The 15,681-nt window shown below is 40.6% G+C and overlaps 1 protein-coding gene across 1 annotated transcript; it reads left to right on the forward strand.

The window, feature by feature from the left end:
• Positions 1–12,059: 12,059 nt before the first annotated feature.
• LOC112816461 (olfactory receptor 7D2) lies at positions 12,060–12,998 on the forward strand. The gene has a single exon (XM_025862961.1). It carries the CDS (start codon positions 12,060–12,062, stop codon positions 12,996–12,998), a length of 939 nt encoding a protein of 312 aa, XP_025718746.1.
• Positions 12,999–15,681: the final 2,683 nt, after the last annotated feature.

Raw genomic sequence — 15,681 nt, forward strand, 5'->3', positions numbered from 1 at the left:
GTAAATCGTTTCTGTTCGGCTAAGATCACCCCAAAGGTTATTGTTCATTGCCCTGTGAGACAATCAATCTCTGTCTGGTAAAAAAGATAACCCCAAAAGCTACAGTTTTTTTTTTTTAATTTTTTTAAGATTTTATTTGAGAGAGAGACTGCACATACAAGTGGGGGGAGGGCTGAAGGAGAGGGAGAAGCAGACTCCCTGCTGAGTAGGGAGCCAGGCGTGGGGCTTGATCTCAGGACCCTGAGATCATGACCTGAGCCAACACTTAACCAACTGAGCCAACCAGGTGCCCCCAAAGCTACAGTTTTATTTTTCCTGTATTTTTGCATCCAACTTGGAAAACTCATTTCATTATTCCTTTCCTATCTGTATAAATCCCTGTTCCTAAAATGCTCTGCAAACTAGCTTTACTCTCCTGGCTCCCTCATTAATAAATAAGTCTTTGACACATACTCACCATATATCTGTAGGAGAGTCACATTTTTATCTATCGGAAAATAATGCTTTGATGTCAAATACTTGATATTTCTTACAATTCTTGGTACATCCTATGCTGTTTTGTAGCTCTGGACCTTTGCATTTACCGTCCCCTGGAGTCCTCTTCCTCCCTATTCACCTGGAAAAGTCCTAGCCCTCCTCTCACGCTCTGTTCCGAAATCTTGATTGACACCCCCCAGGAAGTGCTGACCACTCTCTCTTTGCACCTCCTCTGTACGTTGTAGAAACTGGTGCATGCATGTGTTTGCTCCTGAGGCTTTTGTCCTCCTAGGGGAGCAACACATTGTAGTTACCTCCTTATACGCAGTACCTAGCTCAGTGTTAGGCACAAGGGAGACGCTCTGTACATGTGGAAATTTCCCTCTAGAAAATAAAAGGGAGGGATGTTCAACTGGGTGTAGAGGGAGTTCTGAGGCGGAGACCTAGAACCAACAGGCAGGGAAAGGAGAGCAGAGCTAGAGATGAGGTAAGGACGTAAGGCACAGTGGGGCTTGGAGAGCCCTGTCCAGAGCCAGGGACTTTCACTTGGTTTGGGCGGGCTTTTCCTCCCTCCGCATCCCTACCTATGTGCCAGGAAAGCATGCAAGTAAAAGCTTTGGCCCGCCCCCTTACCTCTTTGCCAAAGCAGTTTCTGAGCAATGCTAAGGCATCACAATGGAATTACTGAAGATTTGGGCTCTGTTATATTAGCTTCTCCCAGTGGAAGACAAATAAGGACAGAGAAGCAGGGACCAATAGCCAAGCATGGGGCCCAGGGCCAGAATGACACCTGATGTGGCCCCAGAGTATTTCCTTCTGACACGGGAGAGGGGAACCTGAGGTGAAGGGCACAGGAGGGTTCTTTGGGACTGAGTTCCCTCACTTCTCATTAAATAAATTGCTGTTTTGATTATCTGTTTCTGGAGAACTCCCCACCCTCTCTCAAGGGTCAAGGAGGTGATCTTTTCTGTCCTGTCTACCCAGTGGAAGCAGAGTTGGAGCCCCATGTAGGATCCGCATGCCCCCCCCCCCCCACAACATACACTCATATCCTCCAGCCCCACCCCTAAGTCCCCACTGGGACCATTTTCTTCCTAAAATATTCTTCTCCTCTTGGGTGTAGCCTCCAGGGTACATAGCTTCCCTTAGGGAATTTCTCACTCCATCTCATTTCTCTACAAATCTAAGGATCAAAAAAGATCTTTGGTAAAGTTTTTTTTTTTTTAAGATTTTATTTATTTATTCATGAGAGACAGAGAGAGAGAGGCAGAGGCAGAGAGAGAAGCAGGGAGCCCGATGCGGGACTCATCCCAGGACTCTGGGAATCATGACCTGAGCCAAAGGCAGATGCTTAACAACTGAGCCACTCAGGCGCCCCAGAATCATTCTTTTAAATGTTTTTTTCCAGTATGATCTCATTTATATAAAGGCCCAAAATGGACAAATCAAAACTCTGGTGATGGACATCAGAATAGCAACGATCTTTGATCGCTTCTCGGTCTTTTGGCTAAGATCAAGTGCGACGATCTTTGGGGAGTAATGTATGATATTTCTGGGGTGCTGGTAACGTTCCAATAGCTTAATCTGGTTGGCAGTTATGTAAGTATGTCCACCATGAACATTTCATCAAGCTGTATATACATATGATTTTTTACTTTTCTGTTTGTTATATTTTAATGAAAACATTCACTCGAAAAATTTCCAGCATACATCCTTAGGTCCAACATCGCCTCTTCAGCAACAGAATCATTATTCCTAGACAGATTTCAAGGATAATTTTGATTGCATTCCTTAATAATAACAAGATGCAGTTGATAGCAGCTAATTTTTGTAACGGGACAACACATGTAGGCAATTAATAATAAAAATGAACATGCATCGGGGGGCACCTAGGTGGCTCAGTCGGTTAAGAGTCCAACTGTTGATTTCAGCTCAGGTTGTGATCTCAGGGTCTTGAGATCAAGCCCCGTGTCCTGGCTCGACACTCAGTGGGGAGTCTGCTTGAGATTCTCTCTCTCTGCCCCTTCTCCCGCTCATGCTCTTTCCCTCTGAAATAAATAAATCTTTTTAAAAAATGAACACACATCAATTTTAGAAGTCAGACAACTGTTCCCCACTAACATAAAGATATTCTCACTTGTGTGATATGGAGAAGAAACACTAATTTCCATAGGATCGTCATAATAAGAAACTGATAAAATGATGTCCCCCACTCAGGGAATGCTGTATGTCAGTTAAAGTGTTTGAAGTAGATGAACGGAGTTTCTAAAGTGACATAAAACATAGTGTTGTGGTCAATGACTAAGTTCCCAGGGCAATATGTGTGATATACTATTTAGGTGAACTTTAGGTGGTTTTTAGGTAAGCTTCTGCAAAACCTGTTTATGGATACATAAGTCAAGACTGACATTACGGAAACATTGACAGGAAAATATACCCAACAAACTCATGGTGTGGTAGCTATTGGGGGTAAGATATGCAAAGGAATGATATCGTGTAAAAGTACCAAGAAAACTCAGATTTTACTGGTAATAATTTAAATCTCTATAAAATACAAGTTCTGAAGCTAATATTAATGAGAGTTAATACTTTTTTATTTTTTGAGAGTTAATACTTTTAATATAGGTAGTAGATATTAATGATAGTCATAATAGGTGATATTAATGAAAATTTTCTAAGTGTTGAGCAATATTCTCAGGTGGTGTTTCTCAACTCTGGATGTTAGGACAATCAAGAATCTCATATGTAGAAATTCTGATTAAATTGGTTCTAGGCTGAAGCTAGTGGCAGTATATTTTTAAAATATCCACAGGTAAAATAATGATCAACTAAGAATGCGAACTGCTGATCTTTTTTTTTTCAAAATTTTGTTTAAATTCTAGTTAACATACAGTGTAATATTGGCTTCAGATGTTTAGCGATTCAACAATTCCATACAACACCTGGTTCTCATGATAATAAGTGCCTGCAAGTGCCTGCTGATCTATGCAATTTCTTTTTTTTCTTCCTTTCCTTTCCTTTCCTTTTTTTTTCTTTTTTCTTTCTTTCTTTCCCTCCTTCTTTCCTTCCTTCCTGATAAGCTCCTTTGTGTTTTGTTTTATCGTTTTTTATGATTCATTATCTTTATATTTTTAGATCCATTAGATTGTAAATTTTAAACTACTTTTTACGTTAATCTATAATGATTAAAAATGATTTATACCTTAAAGTTTGTATTTTAGCTTAAACATAAGCATTCATTTATTTCATTTTTGTTATACGATCAAGGCTTTTTATTTAAATATGGGCTACTAATTGGAGATTTACATCTTCTCTTTATCATAAACCATACCTACAAAACATTGTATGTGATTTATGTTTTTTTTATTATGTTTTGTTAGTGACCATACAGTACATCATTAGTTTTTGATGTAGTGTTCCATGATTCATTGTTTGTGTAAAACACCCAGTGCAACGAGCACTGGGTATTTATTATCTTTTAATTGAAGTTTAATTAATATATAACATTATATTAGTTTCAGGTGTACAACATAGTCGTTCAAAATTCCATGTTACTCAATACCCACCAAGGTAAGTGTAGTCACCACCTGCCACCATACAACATTATTATAATCGACTATATTCCCTACGCTGTACTTTTCATCTCTGGGACTTATTTATTTTATAACTGGAAGTTTGCACCTCTTAATCCCTCTTATCTATTTACCCATCCTCCCACCCCAGCCACCACACCTCTGACAACCACCTGTTCTCTGTAAGAATCTGGGGTTTTGGGCGCCTGGGTGGCTCAGTCGTTAAGCCTCTGCCTTTGACTCAGGTCGTGATCCCAGGGTCCTGGGATGGAGCCCAGCGTCAGGCTCCCTGCTCGGCAGGAAGCCTGCTTCTCCCTCTCCCACTCCCCCTGCTTGTGTGCCCTCTCTCGCTATGTCTCTCTCAAATAAATAAACATTTATTTATTTGAGAGAGAGAGAGCACACAAGCAGGGAGAAGGGCAGAGGGAGAGAAACTCAAGCCAACTCCCGGCTGAGTAGGGAGCCCAGTGCGGGGCTCGGTCTCACAGCCCTCAGATCATGACCTAAGCCGAAATCAAGAGTAAGTTGCTCAGCTGTCTGGGCCAACCAGGTGCCCCTACAAAGAATTCTTAGAACTCAACAATAAGAAAACAAACAACTTGATTTAAAAATGGGCAAATATGGGCCAAAGACCTGAACAGACATCTCACCAAAGAAGATATGAGCATATGAAAAGATGCTCCACATGATATGTCATCAAGAAAGTGCAAATGAAAATGAGAAACCACTATGTACCTATTAGAATGATCAAAATCCAGATCACTAACACTAACTAACAGCAAATGCTGACAGGATGTGGAGCAAGGGAACTCTCATTCATTGCTGGTGGGTATGCAAAATTGTAAAGCTACCTTGGAAGAAAGTTTGGTGGCTTCTTACAAAACTAAACATATTCTTACATTGATCCAGCAATTACACTCCTTGGTATTTACCCAAAGGACTGGAAAGGACTTATGTCCACACAAAGACCTGCGCATGGATGTTTGTGGTATCTTTATTCATAATGGCCAAAATTTGGCAACAACCAAGTTGTCCTTCAGTGGGTGAATGGATAAATAAACTGTGGGACATCCAGATAATGGAATATTATTCAGCACTAAATAGAAATGAGCTATCAAGCCACAAAAAGACATGGAGGAACTTTAAAAGCATGTCACTAAGTGAAAAAAAAGTCAATCTGAAAAGAGCTACATTATGTGATTCCAACTTCCCTCTTTTAATGTGATTCCAACTTCTTCCCCCAAAAGGGATGCAGTGGCCTCAGTGGTGTACATAATGGTCACCCTCATGCTGAACCCTTTTATCTACAATCAGAGGAACAGGATCATCAAGAGGGTGCTGTGGAGGTTCCTTAGCAGAACAGCCTAATTGCAATATCTGGGACATTTCTTTTTTTTCTTTTTCTTTCTTTTTTTTTTTTGGTCTGTGGATTAGAAATTATTGCAAAACAAGGGGTGCCTGGGTCACTCGGTTAAGTGGCCAACTCTTGATTTTGTCTCAAGTCATGATCTCAGGGTCGTGGGATCCAGCCCTGCATTGGGCTCCACGATCAGTGGGGAGTCTGCTTGAAGATTCCCTCTGCCCCTCCCCTAACTCCTGTGTGCTCTCTCTCTAAAATAAATAAATAAAATCTTTTTAAAAATTTATTAATTTTGGAACCTGAAATCAGGTGACCAATGTCTAACAGAAGTTCTTTTTTTAACTTGTTTTGTTGGTATTGTGGTAAAATATAATATATATATGTACGTATGTATGTATATATGCTATATATAACATAAAAGTTACCATTTTTAGTGCACAGCTCAGTGGCATTAAGTACATTCACACTGTTGTGCAGCCACACCCACCATCCATCTCCAGAACTTTCTCATCTTTCCAAACTGAGACTCTGTCCTCATGAGGCACTGACCCACCCCCACCCCCTGCCTCACCCCTGGCTCCCACCATCTACTCTCTGTCTCTGTGAATTTGACCACCCTAGGAACTTCCTATAAGCAGAGTGATATAATATCTGTCTTTTTAAGAGTGCCCTATTTCACTTAACACAATGTCTTCAACGTTCATCCATGTTGTAGTGTGTGTCAGAATTTCCTTCCTTTTTTAGGCTGAATAATATTCCTTGTATGTATACACCACATTTTGCTTATCTATTAATGTGTCAGTGGATACTTGGGTTGCTTCCACCTTTTGACTATGTGAATAAATTGCTGTGAACATGGGCGGGTAACAGAAGTTTTAAAGCCTTTTTTTCCCCAGATCTGATTTGGTCAGCTACATGTATGGCTTGGAATCTTACACACAAAATAAAGAGAAAGATTTTTAGATGGATGATAAAACAGATTTTTTTCAGTTATCAAAATTTTGTTAGGAAACTATCAGGAAAAGACTAAAAAGGATATTTTTACCATGAAAATTTCAACTAAGCCACTGAACAATTGCCCACAGTCTAAAGAATATCAAAGAACATTTGATTCAAAATTTGAAAAAATGCAAACGCTTTTCTTTAACTGAGTCTTGCGGTATAAGAGACCCTGTCCAATTAATGCTTAGATACACCTTGTCTCAAAGAATTTCTAAATTTATTAAGAAATGTGTTCCATTCATAGTCTAAAAATATGAATTCATGTCATAGGTTTTTTGAATCTTGCTATAGTGTTTTGCTCTCTAAGACTATTTACTAAAAGGGATGAAGAAATTTCCTGTATAATATTTAGAGTCTTGTAGTTATGGTTCCAATGGCTGTTAGATTACACCACTGAGATTATAAATGCTCATTAAGTTACATACTTGTTGACAGGAAATTGCTTCTACTTACTAAAGTTGTGTTAATAACACATCCGACTTTGATTTCACCACTCCAGTTTTAATTTACTCAAGAAATTAAAAATGATACTTTCACTTACAATTAAGAGTAAATGTTTATAAGATAAATTATTTATTCATTAAAAAATTTTTTTATTTATTTGACAGAGAGAGACACAGCGAGAGAGGGAACACAAGCAGAGGGAGTGGGAGAGGGAGAAGCAGGCCTCCCGCTGAGCAGGGAGCCCGAAGCGGGGCTCGATTCCAGGACCCTGGGATCACGACCTGAGCCGAAGGCAGACGCTTAACTACTGAGCCACCCAGGCACCCTTAAAAAAAGTTTTTAAGTGGGTTCCATGCCCAATGCAGGGCTTGAACTCACAACCCTGAGATCAGACCTGAGCTGAGATCAAGAGTCAGACGCTTAATCGACTGAGCCACCCAGGTGCCCTTGATTTATTCATTTAAAAACATATGGCAGAACTTGTTTTTATGGTAAATCATGGAATATCAGTTTAATTTTCTACAATCAACTGGAGTGTTTCCTTTGTCATTTAAACATTTTCTCACATCCAAAATGAAAAAAAAAAAACACATGGTATTACTCTCCCCCTGTAGAGAGCATTCTTGACAGAGGAAGAGGTCACTTTCCTGCACTCAAGAGGTCTCTTTTCTCACTGCCAAGTCACCCCCAAGTCTCAGTACAAGTAGACTCCTCCCCACCCCTCCACCAAATTGCTCTTTCCGTTATTTTCCATGTCAGTAACTCTAAAGGATATTGTTCAGCCTTTATTACTTGACCTAGTATCATCATTTTACATGGTTGACCCTCCCTCTCTTGAAGTGGGACTTTGTTTATCTACACAGCATGTTCAACACCATGTAGCCTATGCAGTTACAATATGGTCACAGGGATTCACTGAGACAGGTGCCACTTTCTTCTGTGTTACTTTGAGACAGAACCTAAAGTACTGTGGCTACAGGGAGATGGGTCTTTGCAGCAGCAGTGCATTCCTGAGGGGGAACCTCTTTCCCTCAAAGCCAAATCCATAGTGATGAAGCTCTTCCAAGAAGGAAGAAGCCCACGGGGGCAGAGAGATCTATCTCGCTCCAAAGCTGCCTTCCCGGAAACAGAATTAGCACACACCGTTCCATTCTGCCATTTTCTCATTACCCCAAAGGAGCTGAATGACCTCAAGAGTAGAAGATCAGAGGAACAATTTATTTAATGAGGAGCATGAGAAATCATCCCCACAGGGACTGGAGAAACCATAAATACTTCCCTAGCATCCTCACCCATAGTTCAGTGACACCTGACTAGGAGGAGAACACACCTGGGCCTCTCAGGGACATGACTTGGTGACAGGTTCTGTCTCCCTGCCATTCTCTGGTATAGAGTCTGTCATCAACATCCAAGAGAGGAGAAAGAGGTTACACAAACATTTCTTTATGCAATGGCAGGCAATTGAGTCACACCGTCCTAGTGAGTACTGGGTATGAAATGGAGGACTAAAAATCAGTTGCGGGAAGGAGGTTATAGGATTGATAATGACTCATGACCCTTTTTTTTTTTTAGCTTCTGGAATTTATTTCCCTGGTTGTGTCTTTTTGGATTCCATTGCTACTATTTTCTGTCACCCCCAGCTCTAATGGGCCCTCATTCTGGAAACTAGTGACTTCCGCAGTGTCACTGGCATTGGCACTCCCTCAAGCGGACTTTTCTAACCCACCTGCTCACAACTTCCTTGTGTGTCTCTAGTGGAGTAGTTCTCAACTAGTAGTTTCTGGAGCAGCCACCACCGTATCTCCTGGGAGCTTGTTAGAAAAATATATTCTCAGTCCCTGCCCAAGACCTGCTGACAGAAACCCGGGGCAGCGGGGGAAGAGTCAGAAATCGGTTTTAAAAGCAAGTCCTCCAGGTGATTCTAATGCATGCATAATTGAAGAATCTCTGTCCAGCAGGATATCTCCTTCTTCACCCCACCGCCATCATGACTTGGTTTCTACCAGGTGGTATATACTCTATGATTCACGAAATATGTACTGAATGCCCACTCCATGCCAGGTGTTATCTATGTCGTCATTGCAATTGTGAATAGACCTTTCTCTCTTATCTTTCCTAATGATTGTTTACAGATCCATAAGAAGCTAATGACACTGATTTGTTCTAATTGCAGCAGGCAATCACATCAGCAGCTGATAGCGACCAGATTTGCTTTTGATTTCCTAATATTATATCTCATTCACTTTTCTGTCTTATGGCATTTCTTTTTAATTATTGGAAACAGTGTTAAATAATTATAATAGCAGGCATCATTACCTCTTTCTGCTTTTTGTCTCCTTGTTTTGTTTTTTAGGGTTTAATAATGGGTCTTGGATTAACCCTTGCTTTAACATAGCTATTCTTTATCACCTTTTGGCAGTATCCTTCGATTCCATGTAACTAAAATTTTACTCTGTTCCCTTCCCATCGGTAACTTTTAGATTTTATTAAATGTATTTTGATTTGTTCTGAAGCTGTGTTATTTTCTGCATTGATTGATTCATGCTACATTTCACTCCTTGTTCAGTTTGTTGCTTCTATAGTCAATGTGAGATCAACTTGTAGATTTCTGGTCTGTAATATAGGTGATCATTTTTGGTTTCAGTCTTTATTCCACTTTCCATGCTCTTCGAATACAAAGCATGGGAGATATGAGGAAAAGTAAATTTTATAACTTGTGATCTGAACTTGTATGTTTTATGATTCAGTGGTAAGAGGGACAGATATTAATCAAATAATTCCATAAGTAAATGTGTATATATAGATAGGATTCGGCAATGAAGAAAAATGCAGGAGACTATAAAGGCATGGATCAGAGGACTACACTTGGTGGGCAGCGAGGGCTCAGGAAAGGCTCCTCTGAAGAAGCGATGTTTCACCTGAGAAATAAGGACAGGAATGATCACGGAGAAGACAAAGGCATGCAAGAGCCCCAGCAGGGAAGGCAGTACTTCATGAGGCATGGCTGGGGGAAGAATCACAGCATGTTTAGAATTCCTATGAAGGCCAAAGTGTTGGTACTTCGAAAGTGAAAGGTTGGTGTAGGGGCGCCCGGGTGGCTCAGTAGTTAAGCGTCTGCCTTCAACTCAGGTCATGATCCCAGGGTCCTGGGATCCAGTCCCGCATCGGGCTCCCTGCTCAGCAGGAAGCCTGCTTCTCTCTCTCCCACTCCCCCTGCTTGTGTTCCCTCTCTTGCTGTGTCTCTCTCAGTCAAATAAAATCTTAAAAAAAAAAAAGAAAGAAAGAAAGACTGGTGTAGTCCTTAATAAGACTGGGAAGTCAGAAGGAACCAGAATATGCAGGCAAGTGTGGAAAGGATGTTAAAAGAAAGAAAAACCTCAGACCAGTCTCCCTTGTGGACACTGAGGCAGATATCCTCAGATGAAAACCCCTTCCAGAGATTTGTGTTTGCTTCTGCCTGACACCTAGAATACAATTCATCCAGGACCACTTTAGACTAATTCCTCTGGCTGAGTTTTCTAGGGGAGCGTGAATGTAGGCTCTAAATCTGTGAGTGGTCACCTCACCTGCAGTGTTCTTAGAAGTTTGACTCTTTCCTGACAACAATCTATCCATCCATGGATAGATTTTCTTCTTTTCTTTTTTTTGACTTCTTTTCACACAATTGTGAAAATGCTAATGTTTAACTTTTAATTTTGACCTCATTTCAGATTTACAGAAAAGTTGGAAGAACAATATAAATAGCTCCTATGTATATCCTTTACCAGATCCCCCAGATGTTAAATTTTACCATTTTTACTTTTGTCTTCATCTACTTTTCTCTCTTCCTTTCTTCGTGTGTGTTTTCAGAACCATTTGCAAGTAAGTTACACTGCAAATATGGTACCTGTCTACCTCTAACTCTTTGGTATTCCCTAAAAACAAGGACATTTTCCTCATATAACCACAGCACAATGATCAAAATCAAGATAGTAACATTGATATAATACTACTATCAAAATTACAGAACTCATTCCTATTTTGACATTTATCCTAACAATGTCATCTATAGCAAAGAAGATCCAGGCTCATGGATTTCATTCAGCTGACATGTCTCTTAAGCTTCCTTTCCTCTGGAACAGTTCCTAGTCTCTCTGTATATGATGACATTGGCATTTTGAAGGGCACAGGTCAGAAATTGTGTAGAATGTCCCTCATTTTGAGTTTGTCTGATGCTCCCTAGTCTTTAGATTGAAGTCCTGCATCTTTGGCAGGAATCTCACAGAAGTAACATTGGGTCTTTTCCAGTGCCTCCTACCAGGAGGTACATGATGCTGATGTGTCCCATTTTGAAGCTCCATGACCATCCAACAGGACTGTTATAAAATGGATGCTTAAGATAGGTGATTAGGATAAAAACAGAGAGGGAGGGGCACCTAGGTGGCTCAGTCGTTAAGCTTCTGCCTTCGGCTCAGGTCATGATCCCAGGGTCCTGGGATCGAGCCCCACATCGGGCTCCTTGCTCACAGGAAGCCTGCTTCTCCCTCTCCCACTTCCCCCTGCTTGTGTTCCCTCTCTTGCTGTGTCTCTCTCTGTCAAATAAATAAATAAAATCTTTATTTAAAAGAGAGAGTCAGAGACTCTCTTTTTTTAGTTTTTATTTAAATTCCAGTTAGTTAACATACAGTGTAATATTAGTTTCAGCTGTATAATTTAGTGATTCAACACTTTTTTTTTAAGATTTTGTTTATTTATTTGACAGAGAGAGAGAGCAAAAGCAGGGGGAGCAGCAGAGAGAGAGGGAGAAGCAGGCTCCCTGCTGAGTAGGGAGCCCAATGCAGGGCTCAATCCCAGGACTCTGGGATCATGACCTGAGCCAAATGCAGGTGCTTAACCGACTGAGCCACCCAGGCGCCCTGGTTTTCCTCTCTTTTTCCACTATGATTGTTTGTTTTGTTTCTTAAATTCCACATACAAGTGAAATCATATGGCATTTGTCCTTCTCTGGCTGACTTATTTTGCTTAAGATGGGTGGTTGGCATAAGAGACTCCATTTTTTCAGATTTCATTTATAAGTGAAAGGAGACCCAACACTTAGACACAATGACTGACTTCACAAATAACTTGAGTGAAAAGCATGGTCAATATTTTTGTTACATGGAGGGTGCCAGTTTGCTGCTAATCCATGTTGCTCTTGTCTCTTCCTTCATAGATATATCAGGTACATGGAAGCAGGAAACCAAACAGAGGTTTTAGAGTTCATCCTCCTTGGGATCTCTGAGGATCCAGAACTACAGCCCTTTATATTTGGGCTGTTCCTGTCCATGTTCCTGGTCACCGTGCTCGGGAACCTGCTCATCATCCTGGCCATCTGCTCTGACCCCCACCTCCACACCCCCATGTACTTCTTCCTCTCCAACCTGTCCTTGGTTGACATCTGTTTCAGCACCACCATAGTGCCCAAGATGCTGGTGAACATCCACACAGAGAACAAAGCCATCTCCTATATGGACTGCCTCACGCAGGTCTATTTTTCCATGTTTTTTCCTATCCTGGACACTCTACTCCTGACTATAATGGCCTATGACCGGTTTGTGGCCATCTGCCACCCCCTGCACTACACGGTCATCATGAACCCATGCCTCTGTGGCCTGCTGGTTTTTGTGACCTGGTTCGTTGGTGTCATGACATCTCTTCTTCACATCCTTCTGATGATGCATCTGAGCTTTCGCCGAGATCTTGAAATTCCACATTTCTTCTGTGAACTGACACAGGTTCTCAAGTTGGCCTGCTCTGATATCTTCCTGAACAACTCATTGATATACTTTATGACTTGTGTGCTGGGTGTTTTTCCCGTTATTGGGATCCTTTTCTCCTACTCACAGATTGCTTCATCCATAAGGAAGATGTCTTCATTGGGGGGAAAGCAAAAAGCATTTTCCACCTGTGGGTCTCACCTCTCAGTGGTTTCTTTATTTTATGGAACAGGTGTTGGGGTCTACTTCACTTCTGCAGTAACTCACTCCCCCCAGAAGGTCTCAGTGGCTTCGGTGATGTACACTGTGGTCACCCCCATGCTGAACCCCTTCATCTACAGCCTGAGGAACAAGGATGTGAAGGGGGCTCTGGGAAGGCTTCTCAGTAGAGCAACCTCTCATCTGTGATGGATCTCTTGGCCCCAGGATTAAGAAAGTTTTATGGATCCCAAGGGCAAAATTTTGATTCTAAAGTTTACTCTTGAATCTTGTAAACCCTCTTTCACCTAATCCTGAAGGATCTATGACTGCACTCCCCTAGTTTTTACACACTTTTAAACAACTGACTTCCTCATAATTTATCTGATGATCTTTCTGCCATATCTGTTGTCCAAAAATTATGTCCTTGATCTTTCTTACTCCCTCACTGGTGAGTTCTAACTTGGATTTGGAGCATTTACTTTAGCCTTGTTATCTCAAATGTTGGTGGAGAATGCTTAAACTATTGATCGTTCACCTTAACTTATTTCTATGTGTTTTGTTATAGATTTGTGTTGTTCACGTGCATGTATTACCAACAGTGTTTGGGGTTTTTTTTACTGGATAAAATATGATTAAAATACAGTCAGTGTTTTAGTACTTATTATTACATGGTAAGCCTATGCTAACTTCTCTCCACTATCTTATATAATCTTCCTCAATGGGAAGGATTACTGTCTCCATTTTAGAGGTAAGGAAATTGAGAATCTAAGAGCTTAAAAATCTTCCCCAAAGTTTCAGAGGGACCAAGTGACAAAACCAGGATTCAAATCCAGAACTCAGACCCTGAGCCCATATTCTAATAACAAGCTGCCCAGATTTTCATATGGATTTCAATGTGTACAATTTGAATCGGGTATTTTATTGCTTGGTTGACAATATTTCTGGTTATCCTCTCCTACTGGATACCCAAAAGAATGGTATTTTCTTTCTCCCTTGAAGTTAAAGGTGGTAATAATATGTTTTGATGTGTCCGATAAAATATGAGTGGAAGTGATGGGTCCCTTCTAGACTAAAACAGTTGAAGAGCTGGTATATTATTCGTCATGTTCACTCTTCCCTTGATACGGCTACTGAGGAATGAAGGCATCACAAGATCCAAAGAGTTTAGAAAGCTGACCAATATGTGGAGGACTGTCCTGGATGGTTGCCCAGGTTGGTAGATACTTTTCAAGAGAAAGAAATAAGATTTTGTTTCATTAAATCAGTAACATTTCAGTTCTGTTACACACACTGTTGCTGTTTTCAACAACAGAGCCTAACCTGCTCTGACTGTTACATATCCCAAAGCTGGAAATCCAAATTGGAGAATTTTTCTACTCTAATGATTTTTACTGTCATGCTAAGAGTAAGTCTGAGATCTCCTTTTTCATTCCTTTGTGATCCTTCCACTCTTTTTTGAGAACTTTAATTCAATTTCACATTAATACTTATACACACATATATATACACATGTACATACATGTTAATTTATACATGGCCTACATCCTTGAAAGAGGAGAATTAATTTATGATTGTACCAGAAATGCTCTCTCTCTCTCTCTTTTTTTAGAGAGAGTGGGGGGAGGGACAGAGGGAGAGAGAAAGAGACAACCTCAAGCAGGCTCCATGCCTAGCACATTAGCCCAATGAGGGACTCGATCTCACAACCCAAAATCATGACCTGAACTGAAATCAAGAGTCAGACACTTAACTGACTGAGCCACCCAGGCGCCCCCAGAAATGCTCTTTAAATGGAAGGTAAGTTCCTCTGAAGAAGTAGTCCTTTTTACAGTAGCCTGTGTAACTTAAGACTGGCACTAACCACTTAAAGGACTGTAGGAGATATCGCATTGTCTAACTGGACCACTTAAGAATATTAGTCTAGTTCCCAAAATAGTAATTCGAATGGGGTTTTTAACATATAAAATCCCATTCCTTTAGTGTCATAATTCACAATCTCCTCTCAGTATGGTATGTGATATCTCTGATATGACATGATATGGATTGTGATTTTTGTATCATATTGTTAATATTTTTGTCTATGTATTGTAACAAATTTTTCAACAGTTCTTTCCTATACTTCAAATTTATATTTTTATTTTTAAAATTTACTCTATCAATGATGTATTTCTGTTCAGTGGGATGTAGGGATCTACTCTTTCCAAATGAAAAACAACTTTGTTCTCACACTTTACACTAGTCCTTCCTTTCCCACTGACTTTAAAAAAGGCACCTTTTAATTTTCAAATTCTCAAACCACATTTTCTACCTATTCTGAGGTCAGGCATCTGGTCCAGTTCCAGCTCTGCCATTTGCAAGTTGGTCAGCTTCTCTCTACTTCTGTTACTCATCTCTAAAATAAAAATGATAGGGGCGCCTGGGTGGCTCTGTCGTTCAGCGTCTACCTTCAGCTCAGGTCATGATCCCAGGGTCCTGGGATGGAGCCACGTGTCAGGCTTTCTGCTCCACGGGAAGCCTGCTTCTCCCTTTCCACTCCCCTGCTTGTGTTCCCTCTCTCTCTGTGTCTCTCTCTCAAATAAATAAATAAAATCTTTAAAAAAAATAAAATAAAAACGATAACACATGTCAGGGGGTGCTGTTCATATTAAATGAATAATGATAAAGACTATGGGGTTTACCATTGGTTTTGTTAGTAGGTTTTACTGACACCGTTACGTGTTTTTATATTCATACTTGATAGGGCAAGTCTTTGACTTAGGGTACCATCAGACACTTAGCAGGCCTTTTACAATTGCTATTTAAAGTATTTTGATTGGTGGACGCCTGGGTGGCTCCTTTGGTTAAGCAACTGCCTTCAGCTCAGGTCATGATCCTGGAGTCCTGGGATCGA

Source organism: Callorhinus ursinus, unplaced genomic scaffold, assembly GCF_003265705.2.
Source record: "Callorhinus ursinus isolate GAN/ISIS: 27379988/994484 unplaced genomic scaffold, GSC_fseal_2.0 scaffold82, whole genome shotgun sequence".
Classification (NCBI taxonomy): domain Eukaryota; kingdom Metazoa; phylum Chordata; class Mammalia; order Carnivora; family Otariidae; genus Callorhinus; species Callorhinus ursinus.